This window comes from Chaetura pelagica, unplaced genomic scaffold, assembly GCF_000747805.2.
Source record: "Chaetura pelagica isolate M959 unplaced genomic scaffold, ChaPel_1.0 scaffold106, whole genome shotgun sequence".
NCBI lineage: Eukaryota > Metazoa > Chordata > Aves > Apodiformes > Apodidae > Chaetura > Chaetura pelagica.
The window spans coordinates 6,176,596-6,196,043 of record NW_009954222.1 but is presented as its reverse complement, the minus strand read 5'-3'; the positions used below and the strand labels follow the sequence as shown (position 1 = coordinate 6,196,043).

General features: G+C 36.5%; 1 protein-coding gene across 1 annotated transcript in view; it reads right to left on the bottom strand.

Annotated features, from left to right (window-relative positions):
* Nucleotides 1-5,086: 5,086 nt before the first annotated feature.
* Nucleotides 5,087-19,448, bottom strand: part of NDFIP2 (Nedd4 family interacting protein 2) — a 36,638-nt gene continuing 22,276 nt past the window's right edge. Inside the window, exons 6-9 of the mRNA XM_010003522.1 lie at nucleotides 13,267-13,391; nucleotides 10,082-10,148; nucleotides 7,385-7,490; nucleotides 5,087-5,663 (exon numbers count right to left, since the gene is read on the bottom strand). Of these exons, the coding sequence (XP_010001824.1) occupies nucleotides 7,387-7,490; nucleotides 10,082-10,148; nucleotides 13,267-13,391 (296 nt within the window). The 3' untranslated portion in view covers nucleotides 5,087-5,663; nucleotides 7,385-7,386. The remainder of the gene's footprint in view (nucleotides 5,664-7,384; nucleotides 7,491-10,081; nucleotides 10,149-13,266; nucleotides 13,392-19,448) is intronic.

Sequence of the window (19,448 nt, the reverse complement as noted above, 5' to 3'; positions counted from 1 at the left end):
CTGCTGGCAAGGCAGAGAAAGAGCCAGGGCATTTCCCATGGGGCCCACTAGGCTAACAACTGCTGGCCAAGTGCCTCCACAGACAGTCAGCTGGGACCTCCTTCCCTCTGTCCAAGTGAAGCAGAGTTTGCTATTCCAGTTGTCTCCAGGAAGAAAAGCAAACCTAAAGGCCCTTCTCACAGATTACGAAGGGACACAAAGTGGCTGGTCAACTGGGGAGGAAGGGGATGAGGGCTGCACTCAGCTGTGCTCCTGTCATCTTGTCAGCTATATCAGCTGTTGCAAACCTTGAGCTAAAAGTCCAGAGTTAAACTCTCCTCCCCTTGTTTTACTTTCACAGTGAATCTCTGCTTAATACAGAGCAATCTCAGCTTGAACGCTTGACATATCCAGAGCACACTCAACAGCAGCACCCACCATCCCAATGAAGGGGGAATTGGGCAGAGACCCAAGCCAAGCCGTATGTCCAACACATCACATCAGCTTGGAATTCAGAAACGTTTAAGTTTCCTGAGTGCCAACACTTGATATTTTTTAACTACAGGATTATGCTGTCAGTGTTTCTTGCATTTAACATATGCCCATGTTATGATGAGCATCGGCAAAACCAGAGTGTTGCAAGCCTCCTACATAACAAAAACCAACCAAAACCAAAAACCACAACACAAAACTTAGACTCCTCAATGGAAAAACAGCAGCACTGGAGAATCCAAAGCAGAGTAACACTACAACGGACTGTCAATAACTATTTACAATGGAAATTTCTGGCTTTGCTTAACCCCAGTGTCAGACTACCCCTCCAAAGTAGCAGCTTTTAAGTGGGATCTGATTCATGTTTCAGATAGAAATGGTAGTATTTGGCTTATCAATTTAATCTGCATAAATTATTCCAATTATTCTGCATACATGGAGAAGTGAACCGATAGGGCTGTCTTCAGAGTTTCCTTGTTCAGAGACATACAGAGGTAAATTTTTAAAGAAGTTGTGAGTTGTCATCACTGGAGGCATTTAAGATGTGTTGACATGGTGCTTAGGGACATGGTCTAGTGGTGGACTTCACAATGCTAGGACTTGGTGTCCCTGGCCATGCAGGGGGGTTGGAACTAGATAATCTTTAAGGTCCCTTCTGACCCAAAGCTTTCTATGATTCTGTGACTTGATGATCTTAAAAGGCCTTATCCAACCAAAATGATCCTATGATTCTAAATTTTATCCATCAAAAACAACTCTCCATCCTTTAAGACAAAAATCCCCATGAAGACTTTCTATGAAAGTTGCAAGAGACACTATCAAATCAAGTAATTAACTAGAAGTCAGTTAGATTCTCAAAGAACAGCAGCCCATCTATGCAATGGTCCAGCAGGTGCTCACACTACCAATTACACAACAATTAGCACTGGCTTTATTCCAATAATGCGTCCATCAGTAAAAACTGAAGACTTCGCTCACCCAGTCAGTACTAATGGGAAGAAATACACCAAAGACTTCAGACTCCAGGTGTAAGATCTCATCAGCTACATACAGCAGCAGCAGGCGTGGACTGATCAGCAATGCTACTGCAATTGCATTAAACAACAAGACTCAATTAACAAACACATGCAAATGAAGCTTCCTTTATAGCTGTTTTACTACCAAACAATTTATAGCAGCCACACATTTATATCTGTGCCACACAAAACTGGGAATTTGGAAGCCATGGGACTGCTCCAACCTAGAAAATTAAGGATGGGCAGCCATATATAATAAAGAATCAATTAACAACTTCCTACATTACACTAAAGATACCTCCCCAGACTGCTTCTTTGACCCCAAGAAAAATTGACTAAAGACTACAAGAACAGACATAAAACTGTAACTATTCCTCAACATAAAAGAACCAAGACATTTAATTTTTTTAAAATATATACCTTTCTGGTTTACACACAAAAAAATACAAATAGCTGGAGAGCTGATGCTGTCTGCAATACTGCACTGCATGCAAGTTTCCTTATGTAGAAAATACACCATATGCAAAAAACCAGACAAGCTAACCTTTCATTTGAGAAGGGTGGAAAAAAATCCCACAGTTATCTATCACAAATATGTTTAAAGTTGGTAACACAGACACTTCAGGAGCTAAAGGAAAAGAAAACAAAAAGAAAATCTTCCACTGTTTTAATTTCACTACATACGTGATACTTCTAACAGGTGGATGGAGAAGTCACATAGATTAAGCATTTTCAGTAGTCTGAAAGTGATTAATTTAAAAAAAAAATTGTTTACCTGTAAAATATGTAGGCATGAAAACACAAAGCATCATCACAGTTAAGGAAAAGTAGTAAGAAATTGCTATGTGGGTCATTTATTAACTGCAGTCAACATGCCTTCTGCCTGTCCTTGCAGGGTGCATAACAAGAGCAGAGAGTCAGGAGAATGGGCATAGAAGTGGAAACGTTACGCTAAGCACAGAAAGTTCAGATGGTAAAAGCATCCTTGGAAGTATAAAGGAAAAAGGTAAGGCTCTTTGGATTCTGGAAAAGAACAACATACATAGGACTAACAATACACTGGACTCCACTGCTTCTGGGTAGCTGTGTTCATTTGCTAATCATGTTTTAGCATGATTATAATTTTTTTTTTCCTTATTGGGAGATATCTGCTTTCATACTAGAATTTATTCGCCTTCTATTCCAGAGTCCAAGAATATAATGAGATGAACTTTTTGTTCATGTGAACAATGAGAACAACAACACAGAAGGGACTAAAATATGAAGCATTATAAGAAAATATGCTCAAAAAGTGGACAAGATTAAAACTTTTGATAGCTTTCTTAGGATAGTTTGCTAATTAAACCACCCTTCCTCACCTGTTATCATCATTCGAAGTGGAGGAAGCAGACCCAGAAAGAGCAGGGTGTTGAAACCAGGTTAAAAGTTGTGATGAGAACGATGTCCATGCTCTAGGTGAGACAGCAAAAGATAAAGCCTAGAGGTAACTTCCTCCCTCTAAGAGGACTAGAAGTGTGACTGACGGATCACTTCTAAAATATGTAAATAAAGACACAGGCTACTTGAATCATATTCAAGATGTCCACCTTCCTGCACTGTCCACATCAATAAAAGCAGATGACAAAACTATAGAAATAATAGTCATGCCAGCTGCTCGAATAAAATGGAATTTTCTCCCCAGCTGTTTTTGCCCTATACTTCAAAGCCCTATTTGCATTCATACAAAATCTGTTTACAGTCAACTTCACTGTGATACTGGAGCTTCCCCCTCCTCCTCCCTCCCAAGACACAAAGCAAAGCTGGCCAGGTGTCTCTAAACCACAGAGCCAGCTGCTCCTAACCAAGCTCACAGGAAATAGCAAGGAAAATATGCAGCATTTGACACATCTGGAATAGATTGCAGAATCTTTGAAAACAGTGTCCCAGCTCCCTTCCTCCTGCTGATGAGATTTCAGGCTACCAAACTGCTGCATCAACTATACAGGATTAGATAACGTGTAGATTTTTAACCCCTGCATATTCTTTCTGTCCAAATGAGATTTTTTCCAAGATAATACGGAAGAAAACCCAACAAACTCAAGTATCTGAATGAGGCTTTCTGTAACATGAAGTGGAGCAAACAAATAATTCAATCAGAAGACTGCTTCTTAATCTGGGGAAACTGATATAGTTAGAAAATAGTGCTAGTCAGTAATGGTAAAAACAGAAAATTAATCAATACTGCAATATGAAATTAAGATTAGAAAGGAGTGGTTAGTACCTCTTTTGCCAAGTAATTTGTCTATAACTCCACGTTGACACAAATATTACAGTGTGCATTTTTCAATGTGAAGTAGAAAAAACCCCCAAGTCTAAGTCTTAATTAGCAAAACAAAGCACTGTTTTATTATCTGCTTCTTTTTCATATGGACAATGGATGCAAAAGAACACAGAAACAAACAGATAATTTTAGAAGAAAATCCCAATCAGGTATTGAACATAATACTTAATTTTATTCTTTCCATAAAAAGCTGGGAAGTGGAGGTGCCACTAAAGTGTTAGTCACTTTCAGTTTCTCTGAAAGATCAAGAAAGTGAATAATGTGACCAGTTTACATATGCATATTTTAAACATTCATTATAGATACAAAACTGAATACAGCACTAGCTTAAAACAACATAAACCTCACTGTTTTTAATGTTAGTAATAAAAAGGCAGAATTCTAATATAAAAAGAAAAAAAATGGAGGAAAGTATTTCTATTTTTTTCCTCAAAGGTGCAACCAACAACCAATGTATTTTTGCAACCGAGATTCCAGTTGTACAAAGGACTGAGAGATGTATTCCCCTACTTAAGGAGAAGCATAAATTTCACAAACTTTTAAAGGAAATCATACATGCATGAATGGTAGACAGTACCCCTTAAAGAGATGATATTTATAGGAAAGTAATAGTATACCTTAAATGGATACTAGGAGAGATGCAACACACATTTTCTACTTTCAGAGCTTTTTTTCCTTCATAGATTATTTCCCAAATTACCTTACACTTAAATTACTTTATTCTTAGGAAATGGCAAAGTATTTATTCTAAACAAGCATTGTAAGATAGCTACAAGAGCTGTTGTGTTCGGGTTTTTTTGAGAAGCCCTCAGGGTAGATGTTGTATTTATAGTGAATTCAAGACTTCTTAAACAGAGCCAGTGTTATAACCCACTGTTAGATAGATTTGCAATACTGGTTTCAGGAACAAAGATGCACCTACAAGGAACCAACTGCATAACAAAGGACTAAAGATGTATGGCTGTACATCCTGCTAACATGAACAAACTCTTATATTTTAATGGGATCATGCATATGAATAATGACCTTCAGAGGTTGAAGCCCAAACTAGTTAATAATAATTCATGTGAGGAAAGTTAGAATGAAACAAACAATTCAATGCCTTTACCTCCAAAATTACATCTAATAGTAACTATATCCTTAATAGCCAATTAACAAAAAATATGTATGTAGCTCTAAGATTAAACAAAATTTAGAGAATATGCTGTTACAAAATATATTTTGACATTTTTCCTAAGAAGCAATTCAGTCATTTATGCAGAGTTATTTACAGGGGACTCAGAGCAGAGTATCAGTTTTAAGCAAACCAGTATATTGGTTTGAATTTGATAAAATATTGGTGAATACAAGTTTGTGACAAGGAACTTTGGGGTTTAGTAAACTTAAAAACTTTCTACAGAATCATTAATCTAAATTACAGAAAAAACTGTCTGAACTGGCTACCTTGAATATTTAATGCATTCCATTGTACTCAAAGCTCAGATCAACAAGTCAGTGGTACATACACGCTGTGAAACAAATTACCACTTAAATCGTCCAGATACAACAAGCACAGATTAACCAAGTCTGACTGTACCTAATCTATAATAACAGATGGTTTGTTCTTACTTCAATAATATCTTTCTAATAAGCACATATACAAATGTGCTAAAACAAATGGCAGCAATTATAAGTATTTATTAGAATGACCAGAACTGATACTTGAGCATAAACCATCTTGTCATTCGCTTTTGAAGCCGTATCTTCACTAATTTGTCTTCTGGTTTTAGTAGTCTTCTATTCTATTAACTTGGAGGGTTACAGACCATCTGGAAGTTTCACACTGGTATAGGAAAGGAATGTCTGTTCAATGCAGTCTGGAGATAAAGAAAGAGTTGCACTTCAGCTCATTGCAGCGATTCGCTAGAAGCAGCGTTGCTTAAACCTAGAAGCAGCAAAGCAGCAGCCTTCCCCCTCCCACCCTCCGTGTCAGGATAGGAGAAAAAAATAAAGAACCTACTGTTATTTTGTTATAATTTCAAAAGAACACCTGAGAATATTTTGTAATCACAGAGGTAATATTTGTTATTTATTAAAACCAATAGTCACGATAGAAGAAGTTAGGTCTGTTCAAGAATAGGGACACTTAAGTGTGATAGCAATTAATTTGAACTTGTTTCAATACTTAAGGTGCTTAAAAAAAATGCTATTTATATGTCCAGCTGTCTAAAAACTTCACAGACTTTATCAGCCTATACAGCTAAGTCATTCTTACAGGTAAAGGAAAAATTCAAAGCCACTGATCTCAGATCAGACAACTCATTAACTCTGGCTAATGCTGAATTAAGTAACCCTAACAATTATTTTTGAAAGACTATTTTTAAACTTCATTGCACTGAAAGCTAACAGAAACTTTCAGTCTCATCTTTACAAATTTTGGTATTCTGAAGAGGCTGCCACATTACTAAGGAAAGCAATTATATTAAATTACTGTAAAAAGGAAATGCTGCCATGTAGATGCCAGCTTAGGTTGGTTACTAAAATGCAATATATAACTTAGTTATTTACCTTTAACTTGCCGCATAATTTTGACAAAATGACACATTAAAAAGCAGTATTATGTTACACTTATGTTAATAGATTTCTTCCATCAAGAACTATATAGTGCAGCATCATTAGCTGTTTTTAGATGTGTATCACTGTCTTAGATAAAGGAAATAATTTTTCCTAGGCAAATATTGCCTCAGTTTTTTTCAGGCTTCAATAATGTGTTGTTGGTTACTTCATATTGATCCTGTGGCCAGAGAAGTTCCAAAAAAAACAGTTTATTATGGCAACCAAAGCTTCTCTATTAAGTCAAAATACAGTACTTCAGCATTTTAAGCAAATTGCAGAGAAATGGAAATACTACAGTACTTATTTATAGGCTTAAATTTATCTCATCATGTAGTTTAAGTGAAAAAAGTTCAACACAAATTATGACCCATGGTTTCGGTTACATAGTCAAGTCCAACAGATCCACCTAATGGATAAAAAGTATTTTTTAAAAAAAGGGGCTATGTGCCAGGCTGATTACTCAGCAGCATGAAGGATATGAAAGGCACCTTGCTGCATACACAATAATCATATTTGTACATGACTGTCTTAATCCAGTCATGTATAGAGAGACAATACTCATCTATTGTTTGCATGCCCAGACCCCTGCCAATCAGGTTTAATATGCAGGCAGATTAGTCCTTCCTAACTTGCTGACAACAGGTTGACTACTAAATCCAGTTTTCCAACACAAAGGAGAGTATCCTGACAGGCAGCAAATACTGTTTCTTGCTTAGGAAAAGCAACAGGTTCCTCTTCATTGTTACTGAACATTAGTTCCAGAGAGGACTGGAAGTAACAAGGATGCATTGTTTACTTTCAAATTTCATGACTTCAAGAGACTCCAGATATTTCCAAGACCATATAGAATATATACAACATTCATGACAGATGTTCAAAAACCATGTGACTTCTGTTTTGTGACAGAAGTTTTATTATTTTTAATAAATAATTATTCTCTCTTTTCCTGTAAGATATAATCTTATCACTGAAAATTACTTACCTTCAGTACAAGAAAAAAAATCTTGTTCTGTGAGCAGCTGCCATGCTTTCAGACATATTTCTGACTTTAAGATAATTAACAAAGCCTCGGAAGAACAGGAGGAGTCCTGAAAGTGTGAAATACGCACAGACTTAAGCATATCAACCAAAGTACATGCTAACCCACATTATTCTTATTAAATAATTTTTAAAACCCTAGATTACACTAAATAAAGCAAGGTTTTTATGCACCATCACAAATTCAACAGGCAAGTCTTCTGCTTTTGTCTCCCGACACAGACTTATGGAAGGCTCCTCAAAAATTTTTCTTTTTTCTTTTTAAAAACCAAAGCCTCATTAGGACATACACACAAAAAAACCCCAAACACAGTGAATGCACTGCACTGTTAACCACTGAAACTTTGACCTAAGCCAAACACAGTTCTGTGATTAAGGTGAATTCTTCTTGGAGAAGAAAGCACTAAAATCTGGATCAAAAGCTGCTACCCAGACATTACCAGAGATAGTCCCTGAAAAGTCAACTGAAAAGCAGCTGAAGCAGCAAAAGGTGGGCAGGCAGTTCTTAAGGTGCCTGAAAGCATACTTTCTGCATTACACATGTTGGAAAACTAGTCCAAGTTCAACCCGTATTTTATATTTCTCTGCTTAGGGGAGAAAAAAAAACCCAACAAAACAACAAGAAAACCAACAGCCAAAAACACTTTCCATTGTGTTCCTTAAAAAGAAACATTGGCTAACATTTAAATTTAAAAATTAGAATTGTCTCTCTCTTCAATTTGTTCACTGTACATGACAGTTCCTTGGAAGTAGACCACTCTTCCGTCAAACATGAGCAGATTTTTCCGGACATTCAAAGAAAAGAAGAGAGCAGAAACTGATAGGTGAACAACAGAAGAGAGGAGAAAATTACAACAGGTGGGCTCAAGTATGTCAAGGGATGATGCAAAGAAAAGAATCCAACTCAGTTCATTCACTTCTGAAGAGACGCAGGATAAGCTACATCATGTGCTGTAATGGGAAAGTTACCCGAAACAATGAAATACAGATCTGGTTGGCAGAGCTCCCATGACTTGATAATATTCCTCCATGCCCTGCTAAGCAGCTCTGTTGGGTTAAATCCTTCTATGGTGTTCTAGCGATCTCACTATATCCACTTTATCAGTTTGAAAACACTGGTGGTGTATTTCATGCACAACATTCGTAAGACAAGGGAATGTTTACTGCTGGATGAATACTGCATGCCTCACAGTGCCTTCTATTCCAAGGCATATTATAAACTGTGAGCTAAAGTAAAAGAAAAAAGAAATGTCTTCAAACAATTTAAAACTGAAAAGAAGTCTTTCCTAAATTTGCATGAGCTAACTGCTGCAAAAGTACAAATGCACAGCTTTTTCCATAGACACAGTGGGGGAAATTTGAGGGGAAGAGCACACTATTTTCATCCAAGCAAAAACAGTGTCAGCTCTAAATCTCAGGCACCACAAGGCTTTGTTTTAATGAAAGATTTATCTGGAAATGTTTGTAGGTGTAAAGAGGAATTTCACTTCCTACTTAGATGCAATCACCTCAAACAGAATACGAAAGCATTCAAGGGACTGATGCTGGTATCTGTTAACCATCTTCAGCTTCTATATATCTCAAGCAACCAAGTGCACAACAGCAGAGCAAGCTGAGTATTAAGTCTGATTATGAACCCAATATTTGCTAAAAAAGGCAGATAGAGGAAGTTTTAGGTAACATTCAAGATTTCTGGCATCTCTTGCAAGATAAACAGCAAGTCACAAACAGTCAGGATCTCAGTGTTGGGTGGGTTTTGTTTTGTTTTTAATTTACTCAGCATTTCCTATTAATATCTGCTGTTAGCCATTTGAGTCAATTGACTTAAGGGGAAGAGTGCCACCTACTGAACCAGAAACAGTTTACCATGCTCCCAGAGCTAGAAGAGAAAACACAAGAGTAGGATTTATTTCTGTAAAATAAAGTTATTTCCAATTCCATATTGAAATTACAAAATCCACAGTAGGAAAGAAGGTATAGTGGTTGGTGTTCGGTATAATGTAATTAAAAACAGACAGAAGAGCAGAATTTGATGAGTGTAAGATTTTGAACATGGGCAGACAGACCTCTTCAGAGAAAGCTGACATCATGGGAGCACTGTGATCAGAAAGCATGAAGCCATTCTCTCGTTTGAGAAACTACTGATGCAGTATGCATTTCAAAGGACTAGAAAAAGGATGTTTTGTGACCTAGGTACAAGACAGCAGACTCCATCTTCCCAGAATCAGTCACATTTCTTAAAATGTAATACTTGACATACAGGTTTATAGATGCAAGTACTAGATATCACTCACTTGTCAGCATGTTCTCTACATAAAGACGGAGTTTCATTACACAGTTCTGCACCCCTAGATCAGCAGAAGCACTTTAAAAAGTACAAATTACAAGTCTCAGGTATGTACGTAATTCCACATGTATGACAAATTTTTTTGAGCTGAAGGTTATTGGAATAGTCAGTTCACACAATAACACCACTATGAAAACCTTGTAAATACTATGGAAACAAAAATAACACACAAAACTATAATCAGCTAAAGAAAAACATAGAACTAAACATGTTACAGAACTCTTGTTTACAATGACATGATTCATCTTTAAGTACTTCCACATCAAAACAGAAATGTTTTCAATTTCCACTTACCAAGTACAAGGAATATCCACCAGAGCCAGTACTGTCCATTGAAATATCCAGTAAAGTAATCTGAAAACTAAATTCATACACAAGGCTTAGCTGCAGTAAGGCAGATGACTAAGACACATTTAATGCACTATGCAAATATAGCAAGCATAGAGGAGAAAGCAAATAAAAGTAATATAGTCAACTAAAATGCGAAACTAGTATTTGCACAGCAGTTTAATGTACAAGTAACACTTTCAGTATCAGTTGGTCTGTGAAAAAGTTATTTTAAAACCTCTAAAAACTACATCTGTTTTAAAAAAAGCCCTCAAACTTGTATTACTCACCAGAATCATCTGACATGTTCTATTATAATGAATCACCACTTGTAAATTTTCCTCTTTTCCCCCCAGTGCCTGCCATCCCAAAAACATTACAGCAGCCTGCTGCTTTAGATATTAACACCAAAAGCCACATTAGTTTAATCTTATCAGACAGGGATGTTCTGCTGACCCCTCAAAAGAAGAGCTTTTGACCTTCTGTATACCCCCTACTGTTAATCGCTGCCAAGAATACCAGCCCCATAAAGACCCCCAACTCATTAAAGTCTTTTCATTTTCAAACCCGCATTCAGTTCCCAGCAGTGAGCTGAACACAACTAAATGAACCTTGAAGTGGCATTTCAACTGTTCCTGTTAGTGACCATGGTAGACAGTTTTGTCCTCCCTGTGATGTGGGAGGCAGCTGGAGGGCAGGGTGTGATAGTACTGGAGACAGGTATCTGTGCCTTTAGCAGACTCCAGACTGCATGCTTCACTGATAAAAAGGCTAATCAAATGTCTCCAAAACTCACAGGAGTAGGAACGGGGAGATGCACGAAAAGTTGCCAGAAGGAAGAAAATAACTTATTTAGTAATGCTGCACAATTTTCATATGCTTCTCATCCTACTGTCATTCAGTATATTTACTGCATCCTGCCACAGCACTTTCCATTTGCTATTTCAGTAGTATCGATCAAGAAATCATGCCATTCAGGCATGTAAATCAGTTTACTCTTAGGAAAAAAAAAGAAAAAAAAAAAGGAAGATACTGACCCACACATAAAAATCCAAGAAACTTAAAGAACTCTAGATATACTTCAGAATAAAGCCAGATCATATGAATTCTTAAAAGGTTTGATCTTGTAATACATACATTTCTCTGGGCAATCCAAGAAAAAAGTACCAAGAAACAGAATTGCTAAGTTGAACTAAATAATTGGTACTTAAATTATCCCTATATAAATACCAGCATTTCTATGGTCTAGCAGAGTAAGCATTTCATATTTTGACACTTCATTAAAATATCACATAAATACTCAGTTCCCAGGAAGTTGACAACAGTATTAATCCCATCTCACTTGACAGTATTTTCAGTTGTCTAACATATACACCAGTACGCTTTTTTTAAAGCTACAACTCCATTTAACTGGAAAGAAGATTTACTAAAACCAGCAGTCAAACACTGGTCTGTCTGCAATACTCTCACACTTTAGGCAGAAGTAGGGATGATGGTGGGACTGATCCCAAGGGTCTTTTCCAACCTGAATAATTCTGTGATTCTAAGATTCTAAGTAGCCACGGCTCCAGAATTCCCCTAACAGCAAAATTGTGCTTAAGGTCTTCTCCGCCATCACCCAAAAAAACCCCCCAAATTAACCCAAAACCAAAAACTGATACAGCAAGACCGCATGTGAACTCACAGTTTTGTACTACTGACCCTGAGAAAGGGCAGCATAAATCTTCAGAGGAGCTCAAAACAAACAGAACAATTTTGTGCACACACATGCTTGTGTGCCACCACTAAAGCAATATTGTCAATATACACCTCATGAGCTTTCTGCTATTGCCTCTAGAAAGGGAGGCATCACAGGAAGATAAAACCTTTACTATGAAGAATACCATCCCTGAGGAATATAGATCTATATTCAATACCATCCCTGAGGAACTGGTCTGCTCTAATATTTTAGAATTAGTAAAAGATGTATGTACAGGAATTTAATAATAGTCTAGAACACAATAATTCAAGGAAGCTTAGCATGTATTATTTTTTGTTTGTTACAAGCACATTTTCGAGCAGACAAAAATAACAGAACTGAGACAATGAGCAAGTTCTGCTCTGTGTTTAGTATGCCTCAAGGGAAGCCAAATATATCCCCAGTGAACACATAGTTGAAAAATTAATGTCTTCTCACTCCCTTGAGATAAGTTCTATCCCAAATCCTGAATTCCAACTAAATATGCCAGAATCACATCTGGTCCAGCAGCACTTCCCTGAACTGGTGAAGCAAAAAACCCCCAACAAACCGAAACCACTCTCAGCTCCAAGAAGGATACAGGACATGTCCAGGAAGGACCATGCAATCTCCCTTCTACAGCCCTTGTACCATCATGCTAAGGCAAAATCAAGTTAAGATGCTAGTACACACACAGAAAAAGAAAAAATAAATATTCAGAGTTGGTAGGACATAAAAGGTAGCTAAGTTATCCAAAATCTCTTTGCTAGACAGGATTATACTTTAAATGTTGTGACTCACAGACACGTAGAATGCCAGTTCATAAAGAATCACTATGTTTCACCTATCATCCACTTGGTCAGGTAAGTAACTTCCATTTGGTTTATATAGCTGTCTGAAAAGTATCTGGTCTTACAGTAAAAATATCAATAAATCGAACATCTAAGATGGTAAAACTGTGACTCATTTTATACTCAATTTTTACTTGATTCAGTATTTATCTTAAAAGGAATAAAAAAATCAGATATAAGGAAGTTATTTCTGATCCCCTCTCACCCCTCACTGATAGGCTGAGCCATTTATAAATCTTTCATATAGGACACTAATAATACCACTGATATTTTAGGTACTTGGTCTACTTCTTCTGTACACTTTTAAATATTTGTGCAAAGAATGAGTCATTCTGCATTTATTTGAGTGGAAAAATGAACGTAAAATGCTGTCAGATAAAAATAGATTAAGCTTCATAAACAGTTAGTAGATATGAATACATAGCAAATAAATTCTCTACTAAAGTGGAAATTAGAGAAAATTCTAGGCACTCCGTTAAGCACCGGAGTTTAACATACTGATTTTGAGTTCATTATATATCTTTGAATAAATTGTTATGGTCTGGTTTTACAAGAGTCTGTACAGCGTGAATCAAGAAACATACCCGTACAATGAGAATCCATTTGATCAGGGAGAGACCAAATCCACAGATTGCACCATACCTTCCAGCTATGGTATTTGTTATACAGAAGGATAAACAAAATCCAATCCAGTTGAAAATAAATGCCACTAAAAAAGAAAAGAAACAGTAGCTTCTGTTAATCTGTATAGCTAAGCAAACAGACTTAACAGTAATTTCACTTTTAAACTAATAAGGACATGCTTACACAGCCAGTAATTCCCTTCTAGTAATTCAGGCTTTCAGAGATTGACTTTGAACCCAGACATTCCCCATGGTATAGTCACTTAATAACAAAGCAAATGGTAAACAGGCTGGAACCTACTACTTCAAACAAGAGAAAATTTCAACATAAAAGAAAGTATTACACTGCTACAGAAATCTAACCAGATGACACTAGACATGAAGGGTAAATGCAAACAAGGGACTATAACATACAAGACTTGGATTACAACAAAGAAAAAAATCCCTTGCTACACTTTTATAACCAAAAATATAGTTATATGCACACATACGTGCATGTATCAAGGCTGCATATTCAGTTTTATCCAGTTTGGATCGAACGGAATAAAAGTATCCACTCTTGCTCTGTAAACATAGTATAGAAATGAAGTTGAGAAGCTGATGTTTCATTTGTAAAAGTATTCCCTTTAGATCTATATTGATGCATAAGATATAAGAAGCTTTGGAATTTTCACACAGAAGCTTAAGAAACAAAAAGGATATTGAGCATAACTACCACTGTTACTTCAATTAACACTTCTACACAACTCCCAGTAGCTTCACAATTTAACATTTCATATTTGCATATGTAGTTGACAATGAACACAGAATCATCAGTATTGACTTCAGTTTGCATGCATTAGGTAAAAGTGTAGGAATTCTCAGTTAGATGACCTCCCAGCTTCGGCAGTAAGTGAGGGCAACTAAAAAGAAAACCACCAAACAGAAGACCTGGGGGAGTTGGTCTAAGAAGACTATTCAGGAGTTATGGAAAGGACAAGATAGTGGAAAATTGAAAACACTAGGGAAATCCACAATAAACACAAAAATCACTGCAATGAGAGGCAATGAGAATGGAAGGCGGGGCAGAGGGGAATAAAACCCCTGCAAACAAAACCTTCATGTATTAAATCCCCAAACTTGTGGAAAAAATAAAACTGACACAAAATTCAGACATTAAATCACCATAGGAAAAAAAAAAAAAAAAAAAAAAAGTCTGTCTTTTCAGTAAAAGTTTGAACACTTACAGAAAAATATTAGGAACAGAAAACTGGTCAATGATACTCTTAAAGAAAAGTAAAATTGGGAGGATTATCTAGAAACAACCTTTTTGTATGATTAAAAACCCTATTACAACCCTCCAACAAAGAGGTAATGATTTGCTCACAAATGCCAAATGAGCCTGTGAAAACTGCAGTTGGATTCCAGGAACTGTAAGGAAATTGAAGTTCCAAGAGAAGTTTTGGAAGATTTTACATCATCATAAGTCATTCTGTTCGAGTAAGAAAACATCTTGCCTTTGATAGAGCCATAGGTAACAAGAGTGGCAAGGAGAAAGCTTACTTTTATTGTTTAAGTAATTACTAATCTTAAAAAAATCCCCAACCACAAAACAACCAAAACACACACTATTTTGAACGAATGCTAATCTTAATCTGTATATGCAGAGAAAAGAGAGCACTTCTATTACTAAGAACTACAAAACAACTTTGTGACCCTCTCATTTAACTATCTTTCCAAAACACAAGAAAAACATTTACATTTGAGAAAGCTTGGATACATCGTTTTGAAAACAGGATTACCCTATTTTAAGCAAGCTTTCCAAATCCACCATAGTTTTCAAACTAAAGGACTTCAGAAGCTAGTTCAACGGGTCTCCGTGTCTGCCTCAGCATAACAGTTTACTGCTCTCTCCCTTTCTCCCCACTACTCAAGCTACAAAGAGCAAATTTTATCATGGCTCCAAAGACAGGCATGCTAAAAAGAACCAAAGACAGACATGTTTCTAAGGGACTGTGCTGCCTAGAGGAATGCTCAGAAAGCTTGCAATTTAATAGCTTTTTAATCATTATTTTTTTTAAAAAGGAATTTTTAGAACACCTGAGTTAATTTGCATATTCACTAGATATTTTCCCATCATAATTATTAGAGAGGAAAAACTAATTCTTATCATCAAAGTTTAACAGTTACAATTTTGCCCTCAATTCAATTTTACCTAAAGGAATATTCAAACTAGAATCTACAGTCAATAGATGAGTACTAGGTGGATATTAAACCTTAAGTTGCTCACCCAACTCCCAGAAAAAAAGGGATCACCATGTTCCAGTGTTGTTCACAGTTTTCCTCTAACCAGTATGCTGTTCCATCAAGTTATATAAGCAGACAACGAATGCAGAAAAGGCATCAATTATACAAAAGCTGCAAACACACATCCTAGTAAAACTGTACTATTTACAAAATAAAAATTTCACTACTTAACTTTATATCTGCAATCACGGACTAGAAAAATTCTGCAGTGAAGACCTATTCAAAATTCCCTGTCTTCAGCAATGTGAGGAACATATTACTTCCACCTCTATAAAACCTAGGCAACATATTCTGAGCAAACTGCAACAAATATGATTTTTATCTACCTTCCAATCTGGCTTTCTCCAGAGAAAGATTAACCTCATTTACCTATCTTTTTCCACAATTATTTCTATGTGTATTCTCTGCCAGTCACTCAAGTTGCCTGAGCTTTGTGGTCTACACTGCATCAGTTCAAGAGTTATTAATGTTATTTTCTGTATAATTCCTGACCTCATTCTTGCAATAATCCCTATATTGCCATACAGAAGCCACAGCACAAGTTTCTTCATAAAGCTGAGAAAGAAAACACAACAGTGAGGGGAAAGACTGGTAAAAGGAAGCATCTACCATTTTCTTGAGGTATGTCTACTTCCCTATCTCCTAGAGACAACTAAATCATTGTGTGAGCTTCTTGCTGCAACAAATACAATCCTCCACTATTTGTCTGCATCCACTCACTTTCTGAAATGTAAACATTGCTTAGCAGATACAGATCACCTCATCCTTCCTACTGCTTCAGCTTCCTATGGCATTCTCTCTTAGACAACATTCCTGGTCTGACACTAATACATTCCAGAATAAAGAAAAACCCATTCCTAAAAATGAGATAACAAGTCTAAGAAGCTGCTACAGCCAAACAATGGTTTTAACTAGAAATACATTTCTACCTTCTGTTGGCGCATATTCTTCATGCAGCCATGTTCTGGGTCCATCTCCCTAGACTTTCACTGAAGACTAAGAACTCTGCAGCAAGAATTGTTTCCTATCCCAGAGATTGATACCATTTGGATTTATACTTGAGCCCAACTTTCAACTCCTGTCCTCTTTCTTTTAATAGATTTCAGACATTCAAATAAAACTCAAACTAACTGTGCTGGCATCATGAGTTCGGTCTCTTTCTTTGCTACTGTATCACCATACAAACAAGCCGGACCGACAAAAGTAAGATTTTTGAGTGACAAGAGGAGAAAGTCTATGTTAATGTAGTTCACATAAAAATAATACAACTCTTGGAGTTGTTGCCTCATGACAACAAAACCCATAATGAAAACACAGGTAAGAAGTTGCCTTCTGGGAAGAAGAGGCTTGGACTAATGGTCTTTTTTAATAAAAAGTCTGCATGATATCCAATGCAGCACCCACAACAATTATGCTGCACTTAAATTTTGCTTTCTGGTTTGGAGTAAGACAACCCCAGCTCAAATAAAAAGCACAGAATGTCCTAAATGTTTTAAAAGTCTTAAGAATCTGACACACAAAGTCTATTCATCAGCTATTTCCACTCCCAAAACTCTCTTCTGAAGGGTAGTGGTCAGCACAGGATATTTCATACCAAAAACTGAAGTTAGAAACCAAAAGTCTTTTATCTATCAGCAATTCCAAAGAAGCTGGAGTAAAATAATTCAAAAAATTGGCTTTGACAAACAAGTTGGTTTTCATTGCGATTCTTCATTTTCTGATAACTACCTACAGGGGCATGGAGATGATGATGTATGAAGCTGTACTTTGTCATTATGAATTTATTAATCTGTGCTTGCTTTTTGTCAGTGCTCATTACATTGCAAAGCAATACTGACACCTTTTCATTCTTTTCTCAGAATCTATATTCCTGCCTAAAATTTATTAAATTCGTGAATGCATTTTTGCTCACCTGAAGTCTGATGATGATCACTAGAAGCATTTGCTATCAACTTCAACTGACTTTTTTTTTTTCTCCATGGAGATATCAATGTTCAAAAACTTCCCTAGGCAATTTATTTCTGCTGCTTCATTACCCTTGTTGGTAAATGTTTCTTAATGCCCAACTAGAAGCTTCCTCGTTCCAATTATCTTGCATTGTATCTAATGTATCTAAGAAACCATGTAAGTCAAATCCTTCCCACATCAAGAAACAAGTCAGGTGGTCAGCAAGGCTCCCTTGATAACCAGGTAGAAATAAACACTCCCAAAACAGTTCCTTTGTCTCCTTCCAACATTTTTAATTTCAGTCAAACTACTTCCCTCAGGTTCTCTTGAATGACTAAGGCAAACCTCCATAACATTCATGACCTGGACATACAGATTTCTGGTCTCCTAAATTCACACAGAGAAATCCCCCCACTGGAAATTTAGACCACGCTTACCACTCCTTGGGAAGTATGTAACAGGAACACCATGCTCTTCTTGAGACTGTTCTACAACTCTGCCTTCCAATTTGTGCCTGCTTGAAACTGCATAAGTAAATATCCTAGCTTGTACACAGTTTATTAATGACTCAATGCATCTAATAGCTCTGAAAATTATTTGAACATTAGTTACAAAATGGTGGTAAGGTTACTGTCTGTTCCAATACAGCATCTAGGTCAATTATAAACACTTACATTTCTCCACATCATGAGATTTTATTGGGGTGAGTTGTATTCAGTGTTCAAACTGCTCAGATGTTGCTCAAAAAGAACAAACCAGATCTCTATACAAGAACTTAAAACTTCGGCAGTATGTTCCATTTTTCCTCCTTATTAACCCATCTGTGAGCTTCAAATTAATATTTATTTTTCCTAGGTTGTAGGGACAACCTAAAACTCCCTTCCAGGCTTTTAAAGAATCCAGATGAGCTCCTCAATTCCTTCTGGGACCCTTAGGTGAAAAGGCTGGTTGGTATTTCTAAAGCACTCATTAAATATAAGGAAAACCGTATAAGCCTTTTATTACTGCTCAAAACTGCCTCCTCCACCTAATGAACCAGGATAACTAATAGGATATGAATAAAAAACACTTCTACTACAGGCGGATTAAACATGAAAACCAAACATGACAGTTACTTGCTCTATCACCACTACACCTGTGTTCAAACCAGAAAGAAACAGCTCAGACATGCCTCTCTTTTTTTTGTGCATACAAAAATAAAATTTAAAAAAATCGCTCTGAGAAACTAGCCTATTAGGAACCTTCACTGGCATTCTGAGAAGTTTATCCTATGCTGTATAAGGCACAGCTGACTTAGAAATATGTAACAGGAAAAACATGGTTGGATAGCAGAATTTGCTGCATTTCGCCTTAGCAAAATCAATATATTCCCTAATAGTCATTTACCTCAGCAAATAGCAGCCCTGACCATTACGGAACAGACTCTCTGCTCACCAGCATCATCACAGATCTCTAAAGCAACACTTTCTTACACAATTTCTTATAACATAAAATTTTACCACATATTAGAAATAAAATGGGTCGTTTTCCAAGTTTTTCCACAAAGTTTCTGCATCAACTGCTAAAGCAAAAAATCCACCTGCTCACACAAAGGACTTTCATTCTTCAGAGTACATTGTCTCATTCTATGTAGTTATGCTAAACAAAATAGTGTTTTACAACTTAGATGGGAAACAGTTTTGTAACTTGCATGCACTAAGCTTCAAAAAACTAACAAAAACCCCCAATCCCCAGACCTGGCCAGCAGATGGCCTCAAGACTGCAATTTTATGCAACTTGAGCAACGACCACTAGATGGTAGCTACATATCACTGGTTGATTACAATATGCAGGTAAATTAATTTAAAAGTTTGTTTTAATATACTTCAGTTCATTAAAATGAGATTTAGAAAGCTAACTTCACTGTTTTA